General features: G+C 52.4%; 2 protein-coding genes and 1 long non-coding RNA gene across 3 annotated transcripts; 1 reads left to right on the plus strand and 2 right to left on the minus strand.

The window, feature by feature from the left end:
* Positions 1-707: 707 nt before the first annotated feature.
* On the minus strand, positions 708-3948 carry LOC103716946 (cation/H(+) antiporter 15-like). The gene is made up of 4 exons (XM_008805162.4): positions 3508-3948; positions 2369-3388; positions 1708-2280; positions 708-1543 (listed from the first exon to the last, which is right to left on the minus strand). Exons 1-4 carry the CDS (start codon positions 3781-3783, stop codon positions 1028-1030), a joined length of 2385 nt encoding a protein of 794 aa, XP_008803384.1. The 5' UTR covers positions 3784-3948; the 3' UTR covers positions 708-1027.
* A 14260-nt stretch (positions 3949-18208) lies between these two features.
* On the minus strand, positions 18209-22584 carry LOC103716945 (pectinesterase/pectinesterase inhibitor PPE8B). Its single transcript, XM_008805161.4, has 2 exons — positions 21507-22584; positions 18209-19179 (listed from the first exon to the last, which is right to left on the minus strand). The coding sequence occupies exons 1-2, from the start codon at positions 22405-22407 to the stop codon at positions 18482-18484; spliced, it is 1599 nt and encodes a 532-aa protein (XP_008803383.2). The 5' UTR covers positions 22408-22584; the 3' UTR covers positions 18209-18481.
* Positions 20028-21392, plus strand: LOC120104717. Its single transcript, XR_005507082.1, has 2 exons — positions 20028-21157; positions 21250-21392. It is a non-coding gene; the product is annotated as an uncharacterized LOC120104717 (long non-coding RNA).
* Positions 22585-26390: the final 3806 nt, after the last annotated feature.

Genomic DNA, 26390 nt, shown 5'->3' on the forward strand with positions numbered 1-26390 from the left:
AAAACAAGAATAAATCTATTTGCTGACTCTGCTGGATAAGAGATCTGGATATCTCGGACCGAGATGGTGCACTGTTGATGACCTCCGATGCATGAAGTAGGGCTCTAACTGCCGCCATCCTCGGATGCAGCCACCTATCCTCAAAGATCCGAGCATTCCTGCTATCTAGCTATGTATGGTAGAACAAATATATAGGCACACTGGACCCCCACTTCCCAATATATATATTTTTTGTTGGAATAGTTTTCTACCGGATTTACTGCATTTGGTTCGAGCGGATGCCACGAATGTCATTTTCGCAAGGCTGTAATTTTTTATTTTGGGTTTTTTGCGCGGTTTCCACACAAAAAGAAAAATGGAGAAACAAAAGGGCTAATCCTCGATTTCGTTGGTGGTACTTCACTACTTGACTCGACTTTTATGTCGTAGCAACTAAAGTTTCGTGATCAATCTATTCACAGTTCTCACGAAATAAGAGATTCAAAAATCTCGGCGAACGAGACTGCATTATTTAACATCGATCGAGCTAATATTTTGAACTTATCGTATCAAAAAAAGTGTCCTCTAGCTGCCGACAGAAATTCTTATCTCTAGAGACCGTGCCCGTGTTTACGTACTTTTCGAGACCTACAGATTAATAATGCAAGCCGTTCATCCTCATGTTCTAAGCTGTCCGAAGCGTTTATAAATAGAGGACTCATTATATGTGTATCTAACAAGCATTAATTAGCATGAACTCAAAGAAAGAAATTAATGGAGACCATCGTAGATCATGATCATGTGTATCAAGAATATATACGAGGAATATTACACATGGAAGACACGATCGACTATAATTTCCTTCTCTGTGCATTATAGATGGATCATACGATGAGACACATCTCCAAGATGATGTGCATGCATGACTATCAAAACTACCCCCATCAAAGTGAAGTGTACTGACACTCAGCTGGACTGTTCACGGAGGTCTTCAATCCCTTCGTTTTCCTTCAAATCGAAACCAGTCAGTGAACGTACGCCCTTGGTTTCAAGCATTCCGATGCTGGTGCACGACGAGGATAGAGAAGGAGCCGTCAAAGTCGGAGGAGCAGAGCATGTCCCCGACCAGTCCCAGCTCCGGGAACTCACTCCACTCCGCCAGCCCCTGGTCCAAGAGGCAGGTGGAGCTCTGGCTGCGGCCGACGATGATGAGGTCGTACTGGTTGTCGATGGACTTGATCCGGGCAATAGTCTTCTCCATGTCCTTGATGACCACCTCCTGGATCACCACGTTCTCGTTGTGGGCCTGCTCGTGCTTGAGCTCTTCGACCACCTCGTCGTCCCACGCCAGCTCCCTGGCGTCGGTGTTCTCGTCCATTGCCGCCTCGAAGCGGGTGACGGTGAGGTGGACGCTCGGGTGGCGGGCCAGGCAGGCGGCGTACGAGAGCGCCTCGCGGTCGTCGGGGCCTCCCCAGAAGAGGACGCCGATGTGCAGCTGGGAGTTGGTCGGGTTCGGGAGCACCGTCTCGCCTTTAAGAATCAGGATGCCCACCGTGCAGGAAGCCTGTTCAGTACTCGTCAGGCAAACAGTAACAATATATTCGTTATCATCGCTCTAGATTTGCAAAACATAGCCAAAATCTAGATTTGCTAGCTAGCTAGCAATGGCTCGTTCTGTTAATGAATCATGATAAAATAATGGAGTGATCGTTTGTTTCTCTCGCTCACCTGGGAAAGGACATTGGGGATGATGGTTCGATAGGCTCGGTCAGCCTCGCCATTCTCTCCGGCATCTCTCATGAAGGGCACGATGATGAAGGCAGCATTCTTCCCCATGGCGAGGGAGCAGATGTCCTGGTGCATGGTCTTGTAGGGGGCAATGGCAGTGAAAGGCTGCATGGGCACTTGCCCCTTCTTGGACTGCTCGAAGTTGACGAAGGCGTTGAGGAGGCGATCCATGTGAGTCGGGTTGATGAAGCCCTTCTTGTTCTTGTGTGCGATGAAGCTGGACGACGCCCGACCCACCTGCTCCACCAGATGCAGCACGTACACGCAGAGCGGGTTCCCCCGCTCCGCGCACGACGCCTCCAGCAAGCTGACGAGGGTCGGCACGGGGCTCTCGTCCTGCACGCAAGCCACCACCCGCAGCTCCATGTGGGGCTTCAGGTGCTGGATCGTCCGCTGCCCCACCGTGTAATTCACTTCCAGGGGATCGTAGTACGTCTTCACCAGCGGCACGATGATCGCCGTTACTCCGATCGACACCAACAACAGCACGGAGTACACGCCCATATTTGGTAACTGCAGTACAGGGAAAATTACAAATATATATACACACACATAGCCCATATATGGATATGGATATATAAATATATACGCATGTACGTACATCTAGCCGGTAGTAGAGTAGATAGACGATCTCCACCATGCCTCTAAAGTTCAACATGAAGGTTAACATCAAGGCATTGCGGAAGGATATCTTGTGGTAGATGGCTGGAATAATGGTAACCGTGAGCTTAGCGAGGATGCCGATCGCTAAGATGACAACCGTCCACAGGGTCGATCGAACGACGGGGAGTTGAGTAGTCCCGTCGTTGACCTCCGAGAATTCGACGACCAAGCCACAACTTAGGTAGACCAGGGGCATCAGCACCTCCGTCACCACGGTGTCTATCTGCTCGACGAGGGCGGCCCCGAGCGGTGGACCGTCGGGGACGGCGAGCCCCAGAAGAAGGGGACCGAAGAAGAAGGCGGCGCCACTGATGTCGCTGATGATTCCGGCGATGGAGACGACGATCATGATGACCACCATGGTGCCTCCGCGGATCGACCCGCTCTTTGGGGTCCGCTGCACGACCCACCGCATCGATGGGCGGAAGATGAAGAGGGCGAAGAGGATGATGGCAGCCAACAAGCCCAGGGACTTGATGGATTGCAGCGGCTTCTCCCTGTTGATGGAGCTGTAGAGGGTGATGGCGAACAAGCCAGCGGCGTTGTTGATCAAGGACGACGACATGGCGAGGCGGCCAAGCTCGGTGTTGACGAGGCCGATCTCCTCGAGGATCTCGGAGACGACAAGGAAGGAGCTGGAGCTGATGAGGAGGGCCATGATGATGATGGAGGGGTCGGGGGCGACGTCGGGGTGGAGGTCGCCCGTGTAGATCAGGAAGTAGCCGAGGCCGACCATGATGCCGAAGGGCACAAGGAGGCTGACTAGGCCTAGCATCACGGCCTTCTTCCCCGACCGCATTATGATGGCCGGGTCCGTCTTGACAGTCATGGAGAAGAGCTTGAATATGATGCCGTGGTAGGCCAAGACACGCAGCACAGAGATGGACTTGTAGGGGAACAACCGTGCCATGAGGTCTTGGTTGCGTGACAACCCAAGAGGTCCTAAAAGTACTCCCGCCTGCATCCATAACAACATACATATGTATATATAACGGTAAATGTGAAGGTAGATAGACAGAAGAGAGAGAGGGATGCTGAATAGATGGATGTGGTGCATGGAATAAAGGGAAAACATACGAGGACATCGGAGACGATGCGGGGCTGCTTGAGGGGGCGAAGGAAGAAGTAGAGGACACGGGAGACGAAGGTGATGAGAGTAAGCTGGAGCAGGAGGACGGGAAGGGCGTAGTAGAGAGCATTGTCATTGAACCATATGCCATCAGAGTAGATCTTAATGGGTCTTTTGACATCGCAGACGTAAGCGTTATACATGCTTTGCACGGGGTAGTACATCCCTTGGTAAGTTGGAATCTCCAGCTGAATATCTCCCATCTCCGGTGGAATTGTCTCCATCCTATCCCCCCCTCGATGGCCGCCGCCACCACCGCCTCCCTCCTCCTCGCCCTCTTGTGCTTTAAAGTCCTACTCTTGAGCTAGCCCAAGAGGAGGTGGAAGAGGAGGAGGGGGAGGAGGAGGAGGAGGTAGAAAGAGCGGCGACAGCGGCCAACAATTTGGGCGAGGAGGATCCATGAGAGGAGGAGGGAACAAAATAGTTGGGGACAACGCGTTACGACAGGTTGGTTGGGGCGCGAAGGGATGGATGGCTGGGGGAAGAGAGAGAGAGTGGTTTGTGGACCGTTGTTGACCGGATGTGATAACCTACGTCTACTATTAAATCTTCGAAGTTGTTGTTGAAACCGCCGTTGACCAAATCTTTATAAACAAAACACTCGGCTGCAACTCATCGCTTAATCATCTATGCGTATCGCACCAAGTTCCATTAGTTGCGCAAATCCCCTTATGTGATAGAGACATCCAAACTCTTTTCTACGTGCGCCGAATGAATGACCAAGGCATTACTTAGACCTGGAGTGCTGCAGGAGATATTTTGCATCCTATTTTATTATCTTAAATAAAATAAATAAAATGTGAATGTTAGAGGAAGAATTCAATTCTTGACTTTGATTTCTTGGTGAGTAATAACATGCTTTAAATAAATTAAGATGAGATAGAGGTTAGAAGAAACATGGGTTCCTGATATGGGATGAGAAAAGGGAGGATGGAGAAAGATTGAGAGGATCAGCCTCATGGACAGGCACATCAGAACTTTCATATTATACATTAGATATTGAGAAACTTGTATTGAACATAGGATTCGAATTGCTTATGTTGTTCATGGCACTAGTGTACTTTATATACGAGTTGAGCCCTTAGATATAGTAAATACAACAATAAAATCTCATGGTTATGGGAACGATACTAGGGACAGATATAGTATAATATAATAGCAAAATTCTATATGGTACATGTTACGGGGGAACTTAGCCACCATGCCCCACGTGACCGGCACGCGCGCCCAGAAAGACTACGGCAGCCCCTTGATCCAGCAATCCGACCCCGAGTCGGACATCTTCGGCTCCGCAGCCCGACCCCGAGTCGGCTGCCCCTTGATCCAGCAATCCGACCCCGAGTCGGACATCTTCGTCTCCGCAGCCCGACCCCGAGTCGGCAGCCCCTTGATCCAGCAATCCGACCCCGAGTCGGACATCTTCGTCTCCGCAGCCCGACCCCGAGTCGGACATCTTCGTCTCCGCAGCCCGACCCCGAGTCGGCAGCCCCTTGATCCAGCAATCCGACCCCGAGTCGGACATCTTCGTCTCCGCAGCCCGACCCCGAGTCGGACATCTCTCGACAACGACAGACTATTCCCCAGAGGCACGCCGCAGCCTCCTGCTCCACTACTCCCTGCAACGGTTGTATCTGGCGCTGCTCCACGATCCCCTGTAACAGCCGTACAAGGCGGAGCTCCACTACGCCCTGTCACGGCCGTACCCAGCGCTGCCCCACGACGCCCTGTAACGGCCGTGTCAGTGGCAGCTCCATCGTGCCCCACGATGACCAACCCCCCTGAAAGACCCCCCAGCCTGGTATATATGCGGCTGGGGGGAGAAGGGGGGGTAAGCAAGAACTTCCAGAGCATTCTCCTACTTGCTACTATTATCTTTCCTTCTCCAATCTCCTCTGACTTGATCGTCGGAGGGCCCCCACTATCCCAGTGGTGGTGCGAGGCTTGCTTGCAGGTTTTCCGGTGGAAAGTGGAGCGCAATCAACACCAACCAAGGCAACCCAAACGGAACCCCGTTCACACCGCTGTGCCAATCGTTCTCGGTTTGGACCACCAGCAACAGTTGGCGCTAGAGGAAGGGACCGAATCTCAGAGCGATCGTAATGGTACGGCGAGGTGGTTGTGGAGCTTCCAATGCCTCCGGTCGCGGGGCCTCTCGCGCCTCCGGCCGGGAGGCCGCTGCGTCTCCAACACATTCTCAGCAACACTCCACCGTTCCACCCCCCATTCAGATGGTCGAAGCCGCTCAGTTCGACCAGTTAGCCCAGCAGGTTCGCACCCTCGCGGAGGCAGTGCAGAACCTGCAGGGTGTGATGTCTCGGGCGCCGCAGCGGGCCCAGGAGCTGCTGCTCCCTGAGCGCTCACCTGTCCTCCTCAACCCGCGCTCCTTCCTCTCCCATGGGGAGGAGCGCCGGCGCGAGGAAGATTCTCGAGCACGGTCCATTCTACCGGGACCTTCCCATCGGAGCTGCGCGGGGTACGAGAGGCGGGCCCGGGCGCGTTCCCAGACCCCCCAGTCCTCAAGGAACCCGCGCTCCAGTCGGTCCCCCTCTCGGTGCACCTTGTCTCCCACCCATCGGTCGCGCTTCCTGGACCGGCGGGTGGACGATCTCCACCGACAACTCCAGGTCCTGAAGGGCCACTCCAAAGATCCCTTCGCCGACTTGGAGATCTCCTCCCAGCCGGCGCTTGCCTCGAGGATCCTGCGGACCCCGAATCCGCCGGGGTTTAAAATGCCGGCGATCGAGCCCTATGACGGGGCGGCGGACCCGCGGGATCACGTCGAGAGTTTCAGGACCCTTATGCTCCTCCACGGAGCATCAGATCCTCTCCTCTGCAAGGCCTTCCCGGCGACCCTCCGTGGCCCGGCAAGGGCGTGGTTCGCCGGCTTGGAGGCTAACTCAATCCAGTCCTTCGACCAGTTTACTCGCCTCTTCATCACCCATTTCGCCGTCAGTAGCCGGCGGCGACTGGTCTCCGACTCCCTCTTTGATGTCCGGCAAAACGAGGGAGAAAGCTTGCGGGATTATCTTACCCGCTTCAACAAGGCTACGCTGGAAGTCCGGAACCTGAGCCAGGAAGTGGCTCTTTCAGCCCTGAAGCGTGGCTTCTGAAAGGGCAGACTCACCTTCTCCCTGGACAAACGCCTGCCGCGGAGCTTCCCGGAGCTGTTGTCCCGGGCGAACCAGTATGCGGACGCCGAGGAGGCGGCCGCCCATCGGAGCAAGGAGGCCGCCGAGATCCCTCCAAAGCTCGGGAAGAAAAGGCGAAAAGAGGCACGCCAGAGGAGGAGCCCGACGCCTCAACGTCGGCGCAGAAGCCTGTCGCCGGCGAGGAACCACGGCGCCCTACGCCCTCGTTCTCCGCCCCGACGTTTCAACCGGTACACTCCTCTCCTGACTCCCCGGGCCCAGATCCTCATGGAAATCAAGGGGCGGGAGGACCTCCCGGTCCCGAGACAGATGAAGAAGATCCCTGGGAGGAGGCCCTCTCGGGCGTACTGTGAGTACCACCGGGACCACGGCCACGACACCGAAGACTGCTTCCAGCTTCGGGACGAGATCGAGGCTCTCATCCGCCGAGGGCGTCTCGGTCGATATGTGAACGACCGACGTCCCCCCGCAGACCCGCGTCCGGCCGACCCGGCCCCTCAGGAGCCTCGGGAGCAGAATCGACCCGTCGCGGGCGTGATCCACACTATCACTGGGGGCTGCCCCCGGCCCGAGAGGAATGCAGGGGGCTCGACTGAAGCGTCAGGGGCAGCCGTCGCAAAAAGGCAGAGGGTCGGTAATGTAATCACTTTTTGTGATGAAGATGTAAAGGGGGTTCAGACCCCCCACGATGACGCCATGGTGATCTCCCTCACTATGGCAAACTATGATGTAAGGCGTGTTCTTGTGGATAGTGGAAGCTCAGCTGATATTTTGTTTTACGAGGCCTTCCAAAAGATGAGCTTGTCCAGACAATTGTTGCACAAAACATCCACCCCCCTCATAGGATTCACTGGTGACGCTATCTCGGCCGAAGGTGTCGTTGAGCTGCCTGTGACTGCGGGCGTTGCACCCGCAGAAGCCACGGTGCGGCTCGGGTTCTTGGTCGTCCGTGTTCCCTCGGCCTACAACGCTATCCTCGGACGACCCGGACTGAACGCCCTTCGCGCGGTGGTCTCTACGTACCACTTGCTCATGAGGTTCCCCACGGCGGCCGGGATTGGAGAGGTCCGAGGTGACCAACCGACCGCAAGGCAATGTTTCCTAGCAACTCTCAAAGGGAAGAAGCCCGTAGAAGCCTTAAGCGTCGAGTCCCTCGACGCCAGAGACGAGGTGGCCTTGCGGCACGGGGAGCCGAAGGTGTGATCGAAGTTCCCCTCGAGGAAGGTGTAAAGCAGAAGAAGAGACACTGTGCCCCGGATCGGATCCGAGTGGTCGACCAGGAGGTAGACAAGCTCTTGGAGGCAGGATTCATAAGGGAGGTCAGCTACCCCGAATGGCTGGCAAATGTCGTACTTGTCCGGAAGGCGAGCGGAAAGTGGAGGATGTGCGTCGACTACACCGACCTGAACAAGGCATGCCCCAAGGATAGCTTTCCGCTTCCGCGGATAGACCAACTGGTCGACGCGACTTCCGGATATCAGCTGCTGTCTTTCATGGACGCCTTCTCCGGCTACAACCAGATAATGATGGCTCCACAGGACGAGGAGAAAACTGCCTTTATAACAGACCGGGGGCTGTACTGTTACAAGGTAATGCCCTTCGGTCTGAAGAATGCTGGCGCCACTTACCAGCGCCTCGTCAACAAAATCTTCAAAGAGCAAATCGGCCGGAACATGGAGGTGTACGTGGACGATATGCTGGTGAAGAGCCGCCATGCAGACCAGCACATCGCGGATCTGGACGAGACTTTCGCCACCTTGCGGAAGTTTTGCATGAAGCTGAACCCAGCGAAGTGCGCCTTTGGCGCTTCGGCCGGGAGGTTCCTCGGTTTCATTGTCAACCAGCGGGGGATCGAAGCCAACCCGGACAAAATCAAGGCCATCCAAGATATGTCCCCTCCGACCAAAGTGAAGAAAGTTCAGGAGCTCGCTGGGAGGGTCGCCGCGCTCGGACGATTTGTGGCAAAATCGGCCGAACGCTGCCAACCTTTCTTCAAGGTGTTGAAACGCCCGAAAGACTTCCTCTGGACGGCCGAATGTCAAGCAGCATTCGACCAGCTCAAGGAATACTTGGCGTCTCCTCCCCTGCTGTCCAAGCCGCAAGAAGGGGAGATGCTCTACCTCTATCTGGCGGTCTCCCCAACCGCAGTCAGTGCGGTACTGGTTCGGGAAGAGGCAAAGCTCCAGAAGCCTGTGTACTACATCAGCCGGGTCCTACGGGATGCCGAGACGCGGTATACGAAGGCTGAAAAGATCGCCTTCGCGCTGCTGACCGCGACCAGGAGGCTTCGCCCCTATTTCCAGGCCCATTCTGTCACCCTCTTGACCGATCAACCGCTGCGGCAGATCCTCAGCAATCCTGAGAATGCGGGACGGCTGGTGAAGTGGGCAATAGAACTTGGTGAGTTCGACATCCGCTACCAGCCCCGACCCGCCATCAAGGCCCAGGCGCTCGCGGATTTCCTCGCTGAGTGCACGGTGCAGGAGGCGGAACCTAGGTCGCCGGAAATACCCAGCCTCGACCTCCCGATTTGGACGCTTCACATCGATGGGTCGTCGAACCCCGAAGGTGGAGGGCCGGGCTGGTCCTCACCAGCCCTGATGGAGTGATAGCCGAGTATGCCTTGAGGTTCGGATTTCCAGTGACCAACAACGAGGCGGAGTACGAGGCCCTAGTCACGGGACTCAAACTCACCAAGGAGCTCGGCATCCGGCGCCTGAAGGTCTTTACCGACTCCCAGCTGGTGGTCGGGCAGGTCCGTGGGGAGTTCGAAGCCCGGAACCCGACCATGCAGAATTACGTCCGGAAGGTGCAAGCACTCATTCCCGACCTCGGCAGTGTCGACATCCAGCAGGTCCCAAGAAGTGAAAATGCCAGGGCCGACAGGTTGTCCCGCTTAGTGAGCGCAGACGCGCACAACTTGTCGAGGGCGATCTACCTGGAGACCCTGGATGCCCCGAGCATCGGCGAGGCTGGAGCGGTGATGGCGATTGATCCGGAGCCGTCTTGGATGGACCCGCTTGTCGCCTACCTCGCCGAAGGGATCCTCCCTGAAGACGAAGATCAAGCTCGGCGACTTGTCATGAAGTCCGCCCACTACGTACTCTATGAAGGGAGGCTGTATCGGACCTCGTTCACCGCCCCCCTCTTAAAGTGCCTCCGCCCCTCGGAAGCGGCCTACGTCCTCGGCGAAGTCCACGAAGGCGTTTGCGGATCACACTTGGGGGCTAGGTCCTTGGCGCACAAGATCATGAGGCAAGGCTATTATTGGCCTACCTTGTTGGAGGACTCAAACGATCATGTACGGAAATGCGACGCCTGCCAGCGCCACGCCAACGTCCAGAGAGTCCCTTCTGTCCCCTTGGCACCAATCACTGCACCCTGGCCCTTCGCCCAGTGGGGAATGGATATCCTCGGACCATTCCCCGTCGCTTCAGCTCAGCAGAAATTTTTGATTGTTGCAATCGACTACTTCACCAAGTGGGTGGAGGCAGAGCCGCTGGCCACTATCACGGAGGTGCAAGTCCGGAAGTTCGTGAAGAAGAACATCATTGTCCGATTTGGGGTACCTCGGGTCCTCATCTCGGATAATGGCCGACAGTTCGACAACAAGCATTTCCGTGACTTCTGCGAGGAGTTCGGGATCGAGCATCGGTTCACATCTGTGTCGCATCCCCAAACCAACGGCGAGGCCGAGGTCACAAATCGGACAATCCTCCAAGGAATCAAAGCGCGAATCGGTCGGACGGGGCAAGCTTGGGTCGAAGAACTCGAGAATGTCCTTTGGGCGTATCGGACCACGCATCGGACCCCTACCGGGGAGACGCCTTTCAGCCTAACCTATGGCACGGAAGCCGTTGTCCCCGTGGAGCTCGGACTCCCCTCACCTCGGGTGGCCGCGCACCGACCCGAGGCCAATTCGGAGCAACTCCGAGGGAACCTGAATCTCTTGGAAGAAGCGAGGGAAATGGCGCAGGTTCGGATGGCGATGTATCAGCGGAGGGTGGCCCGATATTACAACTCCAAGGTCCGACCGAAGCTTTTCAAAGTTGGAGATCTGGTGCTAAGGCGAGCTAAAGCATCTCAACCTGCGGAGGGTGGGAAGCTAGCGCCAAATTGGGAAGGCCCGTATAGGGTTCGCTGGGTAAACCGACCTGGCTCCTACCAGTTGGAGGCCCTAGATGGTCGAGAAATTCCAAGGAGCTGGAATTCCGCTAACCTGCGGATGTATTACCAGTAGAACGACAATGCCAGAAAGACAGTTCAAAAATGTATAACACTTTTCATTTCAATAATTTCTGGTTACAATGGCGTGCTCGTGTGATTACAAGGAATTCCCAGAGGGGAATTAGGGTGTAAAGAAAGTAAAGAAGAGGCGGAGACTCCGAGGAGCTGAAGATCTGGGATCCCGAAACCTCCATCCGAAGCGGCTGCAATCCCGCCGGAAGTGGGTGCTTCCAACCGGAGGCGCCATCGGCGTCTCACGAAGAAGACGAAGAGCCGGCGCGGATGAAGAAGAAGTAGACGAAGGAGAAGTCCACACTGCTCCTACCCAGAGGCGCCATCCACGCCTCACGAAAAAGACAAAGAGCCGCCGCAGACGAAGCTCCCGCTGCCTCCAGGGGAACGCCACCTCCAAGGGATATTCCGGTCCTCCCCAGTATTAGGGGAGAGAAGGAATACAAGGGGGAAGAGCATATGGAGGCGCGGTCCCGGATCAAGCACCTGGTGCGGAGCTCAATCGGGAGGCCGAACTTCAAGGAGGGGAGACGTGATCCCGGATGAAACGCCTAGAGCGGAGTTCCGCCGGGGAGAACCTCCTTATTGATCCCAGATGAAACGGCTAGTTGGCGGAAGTCGCGAAGGGCGCGCCTCCCGTTCCTTCGGTAGGGGTCTCTCAACCATGCGCCGGAGAGGAGGCCCACGATCCATGGCAACCTGAACAGCTCCGGCTTGGCAGGCTCCATCGCACCTGCACCTTTATTTATAGCCAAACTGCGGCCCCCCGGTCGTTCCGATGCGGGTGGCTCCAATAAATGCGGGCGCATTGAATCCGGAGCCGATCCGGCTCTCGAGGCGTATCTTCCCGCGATTTCCTAAGCGTCATTTTCCTTAATCGCATTCTTTGTGCAGGACACTCCGGGTGGCCTGTACCCCTAGGTCCACGTATCTCCGCTCGCGCCCCAGGCCGCATCCGCCTCGAAGAACGCGCGTATCGCGGCCGCTTAACTGACACTCCTCGCAAGCAGCAACTGGCGATCCGATTTCCCAGGTAACCCCTTAATTAGCATTTAATGCCCATCTGGTGTTCCCCAGGCGACGCTTGGAGAGGAGGAGAAACACGATCGCAGCTGGCCATGGAGAAATTCCGTCGGGCGGCAAGCGACAGGCGCACGACCAGCGAGCGGAATTTCCCGAGGCTCGGCCCTCGGATGCCAGGCTAACCCGATGATCATCCCGGGAGCAGACTAGCCTGAAGCCCCGACCGGTCGCCTCAGCTTGCGCCAGCCTTGGCCGACCAACGAGCGGAATTTCTCAAGGCTCGGCCCTCGGATGCCAGGCTAACCCGATGATCATCCCGGGAGCAGACTAGCCTGAAGCCCCGACCGGTCGCCTCGGCTTGCGCCAGCCTTGGCCGACCAACGAGCGGAATTTCCCGAGGCTCGGCCCTCGGATGCCAGGCTAACCCGATGATCATCTCGGGAGCAGACTAGCCTGAAGCCCCGACCGGTCGCCTCGGCTTGCGCCAGCCTTGGCCGACCAACGAGCGGAATTTCCCGAGGCTCGGCCCTCGGATGCCAGGCTAACCCGATGATCATCCCGGGAGCAGACTAGCCTGAAGCCCCGACCGGTCGCCTCGGCTTGCGCCAGCCTTGGCCGACCAACGAGCGGAATTTCCTGAGGCCTGACAACCCTCAGATGCCAGGCTAACCCGATGATCATCCCGGGAGCAGACTAGCCTGAAGCCCCGACCGGTCGCCTCGGCTTGCGCCAGCCTTGGCCGACCAACGAGCGGAATTTTCCGAGGCTCGGCCCTCGGATGCCAGGCTAACCCGATGGTCATCCCGGGAGCAGACTAGCCTGAAGCCCCGACCGGTCGCCTCGGCTTGCGCCAGCCTTGGCCGACCAACAAGCGGAATCCCCCGAGGCTCGGCCCTCGGATGCCAGGCTAACCCGATGATCATCTCGGGAGCAGACTAGCCTGAAGCCCCGACCGGTAGCCTCGGCTTGCGCCAGCCTTGGCCGACCAACGAGCGGAATTTTCCGAGGCTCGGCCCTCGGATGCCAGGCTAACCCGATGGTCATCCCGGAAGCAGACTAGCCTGAAGCCCCGACCGGTCGCCTCGGCTTGCGCCAGCCTTGGCCGACCAACGAGCGGAATCCCCCGAGGCTCGGCCCTCGGATGCCAGGCTAACCCGATGATCATCCCGGGAGTAGACTAGCCTGAAGCCCCGACCGGTCGCCTCGGCTTGCGCCAGCCTTGGCCGACTAACGAGCGGAATCTCCCAAGGCTCGGCCCTCGGATGCCAGGCTAACCCGATGATCATCCCGGGAGCAGACTAGCCTGAAGCCCCGACCGGTCGCCTCGGCTTGCGCCAGCCTTGGCCGACCAACGAGCGGAATTTCCTGAGGCCTAACCCTCGGATGCCTGGCTTAGCGCCGGAAGAATTTCCTGAGGCCTAACCCTCGGATGCCTGGCTTAGCGCCGGAAGAATTTCCTGAGGCCTAACCCTCGGATGCCTGGCTTAGCGCCGGAAGAATTTCCTGTGGCCTAACCCTCGGATGCCTGGCTTAGCGCCGGAAGAATTTCCTGAGGCCTAACCCTCGGATGCCTGGCTTAGCGCCGGAAGAATTTCCTGAGGCCTAACCCTCGGATGCCTGGCTTAGCGCCGGAAGAATTTCCTGAGGCCTAACCCTCGGATGCCTGGCTTAGCGCCGGAAGAATTTCCTGAGGCCTAACCCTCGGATGCCTGGCTTAGTGCCGGAAGAATTTCCTGAGGCCTAACCCTCGGATGCCTGGCTTAGCGCCGGAAGAATTTCCTGAGGCCTAACCCTCGGATGCCTGGCTTAGCGCCGGAAGAATTTCCTGAGGCCTAACCCTCGGATGCCTGGCTTAGCGCCGGAAGAATTTCCTGAGGCCTAACCCTCGGATGCATGGCTTAGCGCCGGAAGAATTTTCTGAGGCCTAACCCTCGGATGCCTGGCTTAGCGCCGGAAGAATTTCCTGAGGCCTAACCCTCGGATGCCTGGCTTAGCGCCGGAAGAATTTCCTGAGGCCTAACCCTCGGATGCCTGGCTTAGCGCCGGAAGAATTTCCTGAGGCCTAACCCTCGGATGCCTGGCTTAGCGCCGGAAGAATTTTCTGAGGCCTAACCCTCGGATGCCTGGCTTAGCGCCGGAAGAATTTCCTGAGGCCTAACCCTCGGACGCCTGGCGTAGTGCCGGAAGAATTTCCTGAGGCCTAACCCTCAGATACCTGGCCTAGCGCCAGAAGAATTTCAAGAGTCGGGAGTCAGCGAGACGCTACCAAGAGTTAAAAAGAAGAAGGACGAAAGTGAAATGAAGAAACTCTATTTGCATTAACTTTCATTGTTTCAGGGCCGAGACCCATACAACTTGGCAAAACGCCAACACACAAAGAAAAGAACAAAAATACAGAAGGTCAGCTTGGAGGAACCCCCGGGTCGAGAACGTCGGGCACGTCCGCAGGGGGTAGGGAGACGGTTGGAGAAGCAGCAGGCAATGGCGCCGGAGGGGAGTCGAGAAGGGAGATCCCACTCAGGTCAATTTCGGGGTACTTAGCCGACACCCTTGCCAGGCCTTCCTCGAAGCCTAAGACAAAGGAGTCGGACCCCGCGTCCGACATGTCACGGACGAACTCGTCGGACTGACGATAGGCCTGTACCGCCTCCGACATATCACGAGTGAACTCGGCGGACTGACGATAAGCCTGTACCGCCTGACGCCCGATCTCCGCACTCTTCTCGGCCAGCGCCGCCTCTGCCCGCTCCATAATCTGAGCCTTCGCCTCCAAGACCTTCGCCACAATCCGGTCATCCGCCTCAGAGGAGACCCTCAGCAGATCAGCCTGAGCCTCCTTGTGCTTCGCCTCGGCAGCAATGCGAGCAGCCTCAGCCTCCTCCAGGCGCGAATGAAGCTCCTGGTCGCTCGCGCGGAACTTCTCCAAGGCCGACTCCAATTCGCCCAGCTTGGCCTCAAGAGACCGGGTTCGGTTGCGGGCGTTGTCGGCTGACCGCTGGGCCTTCTCCCACCTCTCCCGGTAATCGGCAGCCTTCCGGGACTGCTTCTCGGCCCGCTCCTCCGCCTTCTTGATCTCGCCCTCGAGACCCGAGGCAACCTTGAGTTGCTCCTGAGCCTCCAACAGTTGCTTCTCGAGGGTGGCGAAGCCGAGTGCCCGCTCTTCGGCCACCTGGAGCCTCGTCTCGAGGTCCCTGGTCGTCCTCCCCGCCGCAGCCTGACCTCCCTCCTCTACTGCCTTCAGTTGGCTCTCGGCTCTCGCCAGAAGCCTCGCCTGTTCCTCGTAGCACTCCTCCAGGCGGATCATGTACTGGGCGAGCTAAGAGATAGGAAAAACGAGGGCGTCAGGCGGGGATCAACAGAGCCTATAAATGATGAAAGTGACCAAAAGAGCACTCACCGACATGAGACAGACGCAGCTGGCAGCCCCAACGTCAGGGACCCTCATCTCCCGGACCCGCCTGCGGTCCTTCTCCAGCAGCACCGTCTCGATGAGGTTTCGGGCGCCGGCGAAAGTGAAGGCCGACCCCGACTTCTCCCCGGAGTCGGACGGTGGTTCTGCAGCCTTACCCTTACCCATCGCTTGGGGAAGAGTCATGCTGACCATGCTCGGGGCGGGGACCGCCCCTGGAATTGACAGGGTCCCGCTCGGCCGGGGCCTCGGCGCGTCCCTCCTCGTATCGTCCGGAGCCGACCGAGTCGAAGGCTGGGCTGGGGACCGATCACGTCCGACCCGTCCATCTCGGGCGCGCCCGGGTGATGCCTCCGGAGAAACGGTAGTCTCGGCATCGGAGGGCTGATACAGCGTCAACTCCCGGTCCGCGCCCGCGGCGTCCCCCTGATCGGTGGGTCCGGACCCGTTTGTCGGCGTCGGAGTCGCCTGCCGGCGGGACTTCTTCGCCGGTGGGGCCCCGCTCGGAGGAGCTCGTTTCTTCCTCCGGACTGCTTCCAGTAGGGACGTCCTACCAACAGCCGTTGCCTTGTCCGACCGCATGACGTCGTCGATCTCTGCAAAAAGGACGAGGTGGTCGGAGGTTGAGAAACTGAAGGAAAGAACGAGACGAAAGAGGAGAAAAGAGCTAAAAAAGAAATGGTGGCGGGCTCACGGTCAGCGGGGACCGAGCTCAGACCGACGTTCACCAAGGTATCCTCTGAAATAAGGCGAGCCACCGGGGGGAGCCGGCCCTCGGCAACCAACTCCTTCAAGACGGCGACGCCATCGGATTCCTCCCTCGACAACCTCGATAGGCCAATCGGGGACTTCATCGGCGTCTCCCAGGTTGCCCTGATTCCCCAAGAGGGATCCGCGTCAACGAAAAAGAAGCGCCCCTTCCAGCCGTGAATGGAGGTAGGAGCCTCCTTGACGAGGCCGCACCCTCGCCGCGCCGCAAAGCACCACCACCCTTTATCCTGGGGGTGGCCGCTCAGGCCGTAGCATTCCCAAAAGACATTCAGGGTGGCGGGAACCTCGTGCATGCGGCAGAGAACCTGAAAGGCCGTCAGGGCGCGCCATGAGTTCGGCACCAGTTGCGTCGGCGCCACTCTTAAACCCCGAAGCACCTGAACGACTAAGTCCGAGGGGAAAAAGCGGAACCCGGCCTGAAGAATGCCCTCGTTGATGGCAACCTTCCCTGGAGGAGGATGGGACATCCTCTCCTCAGGCCCCGGGAGTGTAACATTGCAGGCCTCGGGAAGGTGGTATCGAGCCACGAACCTATCTAGGTCTTCGGCGACCAACTCCGACTTAATGCGGTCTGCTCTCACTTCGCCCATCCCTAATGGCCAGTGAATCTACGGTCAGGACAGGGTCAAGAAGGGGGAAAGGACCGGAACGACTGGAGTACACTAATACAAAAGGAGAGTATGGAGAGCCCTAAATTGGAGAATGAGGCAACTCACCGGAAGAGAAGGAAGAACGGCTCCGAGAGTGTCAAAGGAGGAGCAAGCGAACAGTCCGACGGCGATGACGGCAGCGCAAAGGAGAAACTCGAAGATGTCTGTAAAGAGAAAGGCGGACGGAGGAGGACCCCCGGTTAAATAGGCGGAAAGGTGGGTGACGCCTCAGTGACGCCAGAGGACGCCTGGCTGCCGAAGGGTCGCTCGCGCCCCAAAGGCGAATCGACGCCATTAAGGAAAGATGTCCGCCGAAATCCTCAGACTGCCAGGTCAGCAACAACCGCCATACGCCATAAAGAAGGCGGGGAGCTCGAAGCGCGCGCGCCTCTCCGAGGGATGGCGGCAATCTCGAAGCATCACTTCCTTCACCCGTTCCCCTTCTGGTTCCAGGCTCGGAAGTGGGGGGCTACTGTTACGGGGGAACTCAGCCACCATGCCCCACGTGACCGGCACGCGCGCCCAAGAAGACTACAGCTGCCCCTTGATCCAGTAACCCGACCCCGAGTCGGATATCTTCGGCTTCGCAGCCCGACCCCGAGTCGGCTGCCCCTTGATCCAGTAACCCGACCCCGAGTCGGATATCTTCGGCTTCGCAGCCCGACCCCGAGTCGGCTGCCCCTTGATCCAGTAACCCGACCCCGAGTCGGCAATCTCTCGACAACGACAGGCTGTTCCCCTGAAGCACGCCGCGACCCTCTGCTCCACTACTCCCTGCAACGGTCGTATCCGGCGCTGCTCCACGATCTCCTGTAACAGCCGTACAAAGCGGAGCTCCACTACGCCCTGTCATGGCCGTACCCAGCGCTGCCCCACGACGCCCTGTAACGGCCATGTCAGTGGCAACTCCATCGTGCCACACGATGACCAACCCCCCAGAAGGACCCCCAGCCTGGTATATATGCTGCTGGGGGGAGAAGGGGGGAGGTAAGCGAGAACTTCCAGTGCATTCTCTTACTTGCTACTATTATCTCTCCTTCTCCTCCAATCTCCTCTGACTTGATCGTCGGAGGGCCCCCACTACCCCAGTGGTGGTGCGAGGCTTGCTTGCAGGTTTCTCGGTGGAAAGTGGAGCGCAATCAACACCAACCAAGGCAACCCAAACGGAACCCCGTTCACACCGCTGTGCCAATCGTTCTCGGTTTGGACCACCAGCAATAATGACCATTTGGCAACATGAGCGAATGTTTCATGGTAATATTCTAAGCCTTCAGCTTGAGTGTAACCTTTAGAAACAAATCTTGCTTTACAAACAGGAGTGAATGTTTTCATGGTAATCTATCTAGGAGCCTAATAAAACTTCTCAGCCGAAACACACAGTTTACCCAGAAAAAAAAAAAACACATAGTTTAGCCGCAATTGCGTCTCTTTATTCAAAAACGTCTTCTTTGCACCAGTAAATACATATCATGTGAGCTTATCCCTCTACATATAAATCCATGCGCATCTCCTCCTTAGGAGCAAACTGATTAGAAATTAATACCGGACCGATAACTAGATACGCGGTAAACATTTACATCTCAACATCGATACACGTGCAGCATCATGCCAAAGAATCCAAAACAAATCGACAACTCACCACCAACTTTTCTTTCTCCTCCCTCAAACTCTTTTATATTCGTCACGCCGTCAAACCAGAGGTGTACTTGACCCCAGTGGAGGGCAGCCAGAGGTTCCCATCAATAAACTGACCTACGGTGAAATTAACGGCGTCCGCCGAGTTGGTTAGAACGCGGTACCCGGGCCACTTGACCCGGCCGGCCAGCCCCGAACCGGGCCCGTAGTTCATGTACTCGGCGTAGTAGAGCGTGTCGAGCGCGAAGTTCCCGTTCCACTCGAGCCAGCCCTCGGGCCGGAGCAATCCCCCGAGATACGACTGCATGAAAACGGTCCGGGAGTACTCCTTCCACGGCCGGCCCAAATAGCTGGCGGTCGAGTTGGTCAACCCGGCCAGGTCGGCATCGGCAGAGACGTTGCAGAATTGAAGCGAGAAGCCGGTATTCTGGTTGGGGTCCTTGCGGCCCTGGGCCGTGACGGAGTTCTTCTGGTCGGGGAGGGGGCGGCGGGCGAGGAGGACGCAGTTCTGGAAGACGGCGGCGGCGTTGCCGAAGACGAAGTCGACGGTGCCGGTGATGAGGCAGTCGCGGTAGAATTGGCGGAGGGAGTGGGCGTAAAGGGTGTCCTGGTAGCCAAGGAAGCTGCTGCGGTAGTAGACCGAGAGGTCGGAGTCGGAGCGGAGGGCGACCGCCTGGTGCTTCGATGGGCCCGCCGTGTTCTCAATTGTCAAGTCCCGGGCGATGAACCCCTTGCCGGAGACCGCTGCACGCATGGCCATGCGAACAAACACACACAACACACACGTGCATCAGCATCTTAGACATTGGACCATGAGGACGACTCGAAGTCGAAGTCCTACGTCGGTAACAATGCATACGTTTGCCGACTTTATAACATATGGAGACTGGCTTTGCCGACTTTACGCTATGGAGAATATCCCGTACAGATTTAATTTATATAATGTTAAATTATTTAGATTTTTTTAAATAAATACCTTTCAAAAAATTCAAATTTGTGAATATTCTTTTAAAATTTATATTTATTTCTGTACCCTTATAAAAATACTATTTTTTACAAATACTCTTAATATAACGATTTTTTTAACATCATTAATAAAAACCATATTTATTTTAATTAAAAATAAAATAAAATTATAAAATAACAATTTTGTCCTCTATCGTGCATGCTTTATAAATGTTTTTTTTCGAATGTAGCTATTAAAAGTATTTTAATTATTTTAATTTAAAATTGTTAATTTTTCAACGGCGTTAGATGAAATGGATACACATGTAAAAATAAAAATAAAAAAATAAATAATAAAATAATTATTTTATAAGAATATGCATACAAATATTACTTTGAAAAAGATATTTATAAAAAAAATGATATTTAGAAAAATATTTATGCAAAAAAATCTAATTATTTATAAGTGCCCCAGTGGCCGCAGGATTAGAATAGCAGAAAAATTATTAGCAAGCGCCTAAACGATTGCCGGCTTTAATTATCATTTTGCCGTTTTTAGTTGAAAATCCCTATAAGTATCTTTAATTGTTTTTAAAAATCCTCACTGCCACAGTGAGTTGGTCTGAACTCGGCCCCCCCCCCCCCCCCCCCCCGGCCCCCCCCGGCGCGGCTTTTTACCAAGCGGGTACGAAAAAGTGACGGAAAAGATGGGGAGAGATCAGAGAAGACGACAGAAACGTCAACTTTTCCGCGTTTTGGAGTGTGTGATAGGGTGATCACAGCAGGATCGAATGGACCTCATATGATCAGACGGACAGAGATATATGAGGACGTCGGTGGACCAACGTGCCGGACGGGGCAGGCAAGCAGCACCATCTAGGTTCTGGTTGTTGTGCTTTTAACCCAAAAAAAAGGTACGAATTTTGAACCAAAAAAAAGGTACGAATTTTAGAAAGCGATGAAAAAGGCTGCAAGCTGCACCCGTCCAACCGGGATATACGTACATTGGCCCCCACAGGCTCATCCTGATATGGTGTTTAACGGGAAAAAAAAAGGTCAGATCATTGTCACTTCACTTACGTGCACGTCATTTCCAAGTTAACTTTGGAACCAGAGCTTGGTTCAATTGGCTTTGGGCTAATATGAAAATTACGACTCAGACTTCTTTACCCATAAGAAGAGGCCCTTGAGTTTTAAATATTTCAACGAATCTAGCTTGTAGTTTGGTGAAATTTCTATGTATGGTTGCAGTCTCAGCTAGATTCAAAGGAATGATAAGTTTCTACGAATGATGAGTAGTTGCTTGACGTACGCTTTCTCCATTATGATTAACATAAAAATTCGATAATTTTGATCAAAAGATTGATGCTGTTCAGGCTCCAGAGTGACGTTTGCAGCACGTGTTTCCTTCATAGCTATTAGCCTGGCGTGACAGGGCCCACTTCTTTAGCATTTTAAGTTGTAGCATCCCCGTAAATACTAATAAATACAAAAGAGTCCTCGTATATGCTAATATATATAAGGGAGGCATGGGACACCAAAATCGAAAGGAAACACGAGGCCAGACACTGTTGCACAATAACCCTTTATGCAACAAGAACCCTAAATCTCATGTAGATTCATACATCGCATAATTTAATAGCTAAAGTATAATGGCAAGATAATATCAATAAATAAACTAAAAGGACAGTCAAAGGCTTTGGCCAGCATTAATTCAACTCGAAGGAAGACGAAGTGGATATGAGATGAAGGAGGCCATCCCTATCTCACCGAAAGAGTAGGCCATCCATATCTCAGTGCTTCTATTTTAGTTTTGATTATTCTTTTTTTTTTGGGTACAAGTTTTAATTATTCATTTAAATAATTAAGTATTTGAAGCAAGCTGGCAGCTCGATCAAGTGACCGGGACTCAATAACGCTTAGACCAAGATTTGATGAAGAGTTATTTCGAGAATGCCTACTTCCAGGTTTGTAGCTTATTGCTTATTATATTTTTTTATTAGAAAGATATATTTTTTTACCAAAAAAATAATATCCTTGTGGAAGAACAATTATATAAAATATTTTCTATGCTCGCCGGAAAACAAGAAAGAAATTAAAAGCCAGAGATGTCTCTGGTTACTCACCGAAGGTGGCGCTCCGGTAGGTGGTCCAGCCGTCGACGAAGTTCCGGCTTGCAGAGATGATGGACTGGCCCATGCCGTCGCCGACGAGCATTATATTCCACTTCTTCTTCTTGATCTCCACGTTCTCCTTGTACACTCCTCTCTTCACGTGGATCACGTACCTCTTCGTGCTCTCCGTCGGCGCCGCCTCCACCGCCGCCCCCACCGTCGTGTACTGCCCGCTCCCGTCCTGCGCCACCACCGCGTCCGCCGCCACCCCCGCCGGCGCCTGCAGCAGCCTCCGGTCCCCCGCCGATAACCATGCCGGGAACCCCTCGCTCGCCTTCCCCATCAGCCTCCGCCGGCCGGATCCGGCGGGAACCTGACGAAGGCCATTGGCGACGAGGGAGGTTACGGTCTGGAGGCCGCCGCCGACGAGGGAGCCGACGACGCTGCTGGTCCCGTCGAGGGACTCCTTGCAGGTGTCCTGGTTACCGAGGGCGGCACTCAGCCAGGAGCGGAGGTCGGAGAGGCGCTTGCCGGTACCTTCGGCGGCGGCGGAGGCGGCGGTGGAGGTGGTGGAGGGCTGGGAGGCGGAGATGGTCAAGGAGAGCTCGTCGGAGGAGAGGTCGAGGAGGTCAAGGCAGTCTGAGACGGCGGAGGAGAGGCGGAGGTCGCCGCCGAGGACGTCGGAGAAGGTGGAGAGGACGGAAATGAGCTTTTGGATCTCATCGAGTGTAGAGCGGAGGGTGGAGAGGAAGGATGTCGAGAGGGCAAAGGAGCTCCCCGACGACGTCGAGTTGTTCTTCGGCGACGAGGCGGATGCCGTTTGGAGGGAGGGGGAAGTGAGAGAGAGCGCCGGCGAGAGGAAGAAGAGGAGGAGAAGAAGAAGAAAAGCGACGGCGGTTGGAGAATGAGCCATTTGAGATAGCAGCGAGAGAGTGAGAGGGAGTATTAACGTGGAGGGAAGGGGTGGTGGGAGAATTAAAGGTGTTGAGGAGTTCGGTTTGAGTGTGGAATTGGTATGTCATGCTTATATAGAGATTATGGAGCTGAAGGCCGGCTAGAGAGAAAGGGAGAGTAACGCTTAGTTCAGAGAAACACTAATAGAGGAGGGTGGGTTTGCCAAAGTTTTCTTTAATTGAAAGCTCTTTTAGTCTTCTTTAAATTAACGAAGGGAAGAAACGGACGCAAACCAAAATCTCCATTTATGATGCTATTTTTCTGATTGATATTTGGCCTGTATAATTTTTTATTTTTGGAGTTTTGCTACTTTCCGTTCCAAAACAAAGGCACCGGCTTACGGATTTTTGGTACTAGTTTTTGCGAATCTGAGAGTACTCTTTTCTAGGGTTTGGATCGTTGTATCTTGACCAAAGTCCTGCAAGTTGCATTAAAAGATTCTTTGCAGTATTTTACTGAAAAAGACTTTAAAGTAGGAAAGAGAGAAGTGGTTGGTGAAGCCATAAATTATGTTACTTTAATAGTGCAACCAAGCTCCTATTTACAAAAACAATAAATATAAAAACAGCCACAAACCCATTAAACCAAATACTGAGAATGTAATTGTAAATGCAGCAATTACAACCACAAATAATCCCAGATACAAGCATTTTCTATTTACATATATCCAAACGTTGCCTCGCAAACCTAAAATTTTTCCGACCTAAGTTTTTGTTTACTCATAAGGTGTGCCGATTTGTCTCCTTTAAAACATTAGGATATCTTCATTTCGCATTTGAGATTGTAGAAGTATGCCAGCTGAGGCAATTATGTAAGTATCCAGTTGAGTTGAGATCAATTTGGCTTAGAATCATCAAGCTTGATTTGAAATTAATTTTGAATCTAAAATTGAAGATTATATTTAGCTTATTTTTTACCTAATCAGATCTGACCCTATTTTTTTTTTTTGGAAAATGATGAAGTTTAATTTTGGGCATATCAAACAAAGACCTTTCTCTAACAACTTGATGCATAAAGCTTGTTCAAGATTGGCTGAAGGTCATTTTAAAACTGAAATTGAAGATCACATAGTTAAATGAATATACCTAACTTTTAAGCCTCATATACATCAACCCTTGTCCTGTTAGCTGAATTTTCAAGATTCAGTTGGCTGGTTAACATAGTATCAGAATATAGAATTGCTAGAGATCACAAATTCAAATTTCCTTCATGCTAATAATTTGCTTAATTAATCTAGTTATTATATATCTCGACTCATGCAGTCATTATGGTCCCTCCAGATATGTGCACCAAGCCTCACAGAATGACATGTTTTAAATTTGATATATATTGTTGATCATTTTTCTATTAATTTAAGCTTTTGTACTAATTGTTTGGTTAATATTAACAATTTGTTATTAGTATATTTAAACAAAACAATGATACCAACACCTTAATCCAATAGGTGCAATCTTTTTTCTGGTAAAGTCATTGGGGGTTGGGTGCCGATAACTTAGTTCGAGTTCTGCCCTCACCTCGATTTTGATCAAAGTTTTTTCTCAGCATAGTTTTAAAAAAAATCAATACATTAATTTAACATTTTCCCAACCTTGCTTTATGATTTGTTTTCACCATTAATTGAATTTGATGGCTGTTAGTGAACCTACATATTTTCTAGCCAAATTAATTTGATTGACAAAAAAGAAGTTTAGGCTTGGATTGCATTAAAAGTTCTCAAACTTGAACCAAGCTTGAATCGTACATATCAAATTTGAGTTAATTAAGCTTATAATCAACTTGAATAATAGTTATTCATCAGTATGGCTCAAATAAATTGTGCACATCTTGAAAAGAAAGAATTTTGAGAAATTGTTGCATGTTGGCTAGTTCATATATATATATTATGGTAAACGATCTTCTTGATATATATATTTTTTTTGGAGAACAGAGAGGGAAGAGCCATCCTAAAGAAGAGAGGTGGTCCATGGGCTGTCCATGCTGCTTGGATTTTTTACTTCAAAAATTTCCCGAGCATGATCAAAATCTTGAGTGATAGCATAACTTCAAACTCAAACCTTTGAATTCTTACTTTAATGTGAGAGAATGTACCACCGAACTAATGCTTAAATACCTCTTCACAATTATGCAAAATTTGAACCCTCACTAGATAGTATTTATTGCAACAATGAACTCTCTTTTCTAACGAGTTGCATCTTATGAAACATGCTGTGCCCCTGTTCCACTTACTCAAATGTACACATATACAGGTCAAAATTAAGAATTCATCACTTCATAAATATTATTATATAAATATGTTACAACACTAATAAAAATTGCTATTTTTTGCTTTGAAATAATAAAATAAACTAAAATTTTATATCTGTAAAATCTTGAAAATCAATTAGTTGAAAGATTTTGCCTGGATCGAGATGTGTGATGTATACTACCCTAAGAACGTGATTCGTCCTCTACATACGGTTGGTGATGATCTCCAGCTTAATCTCAATAACACCTTCAGCCATCTAGAAAGAAAGATTACGAAAAAGAAAACAAAAAGATGGAAAAGAGAGTGACATATTTTTATTTTAAAGTGGAAGAAGAGTCTTTCGCACTTAGAGACAGAGCATCAGAGAGTGGATGTAAGGTTGAGTGTTCAAATTGTATTCAAATATCGCAGGGTGCTGATTCCAGAGCCTATTTATAGACTCTATCCGGCTAGATTCAGAGTTTATTTATAGACTCCATCCAGTTGGAGTGGATGTGAGGTTAAGTGCTTGGATTGTGTTCAGATATCCTTAGATGTTGGTTCCAAAGTTTATTTATAAACTCTGGTTGGAGTGGATGTGAGGCTAGATCCGGATTTTATTTATGGACTCCATCCGACTGGATCTAGCATCCATTTATAAACTCTGTCCGAGTGAACGCGAAGAGATGTTATATTTTCAAGGTTACGTGATATTTCAGAAACACCGTAATTTTTTGGAGACCAACATTCTCTTTCGAAGAGTTATGACTCTTCAAAAAAAATATATATATATATATATTAAAGCATTTAAATTAACTAAAATATAGGAGATAAGATTTGTTAAGTTTTTTAAAATATTTTTTTTAAAAAAATTAAAACTCCAACAGTGTTGAAGTTTCAATTGGTTTGGTAACTCATTTACACCCTAATTTTACTATAATCATTTTACCTCTGCAGCAGTTTCCATCCACCAATGCGATCCAGACAAGAAAACATTATTCAAAATCAAATATCAAAAATGAGGGCAATTGGAGGCACGCAAATGTACATCGGCTTTAGTGCTGCCCACATTCGTTCATCAATTTATTTAAAAATATTTATTAATTTATTTGTCTATTCATTAACCACCATGATCATGTGATGCTTTTCTTGGTGGTTTCTTTTCTGATGAAGACATGAAAGTCACCATCACCGGTTGTAAAGGTACACTTGATGAAGATACTTTAGCATCCCATCCGAGATCACGCGTCCATGGGAAGGCCACTGCTGCCAAATTAGACCGAGGAAACGAGAGAGATACCAGGATACACATCCGACCGCGTGTCGGCTCTCGCTGCCAATATTGACTCTGGCCACTTGAGCTGTCGACACGTAATACCCTAGAGAGCGAAAGTACGCGGAATTCAATCCCGTGTGGACCCACTACAATCGTCTTGCACTTTACTTCAGCTGCAATCTTCCCTACATTAATAAAAGGTGGGTTGGGACGTGTGTGGCCATGCATGCATCTTTTACGTAAAATATGCCCTTATCCTAGCTAGCAAACGTCGCACTTCTGCTTATGCAAAAGTTCCTCTCATTGCCAGGCGAAATGTGTCCATCTTTTTGAGTTAAGCCATACAAGCCATGTGACAATGCAGCAGTCAAATCATCATATATATTTTTTTCTAGATAGTAAGCGTTTATCGAGCGATGAATGGTGCGGCAGACTGAGTTGC

The sequence above is a fragment of the Phoenix dactylifera genome, unplaced genomic scaffold (genome assembly GCF_009389715.1).
Source record: "Phoenix dactylifera cultivar Barhee BC4 unplaced genomic scaffold, palm_55x_up_171113_PBpolish2nd_filt_p 000085F, whole genome shotgun sequence".
NCBI lineage: Eukaryota > Viridiplantae > Streptophyta > Magnoliopsida > Arecales > Arecaceae > Phoenix > Phoenix dactylifera.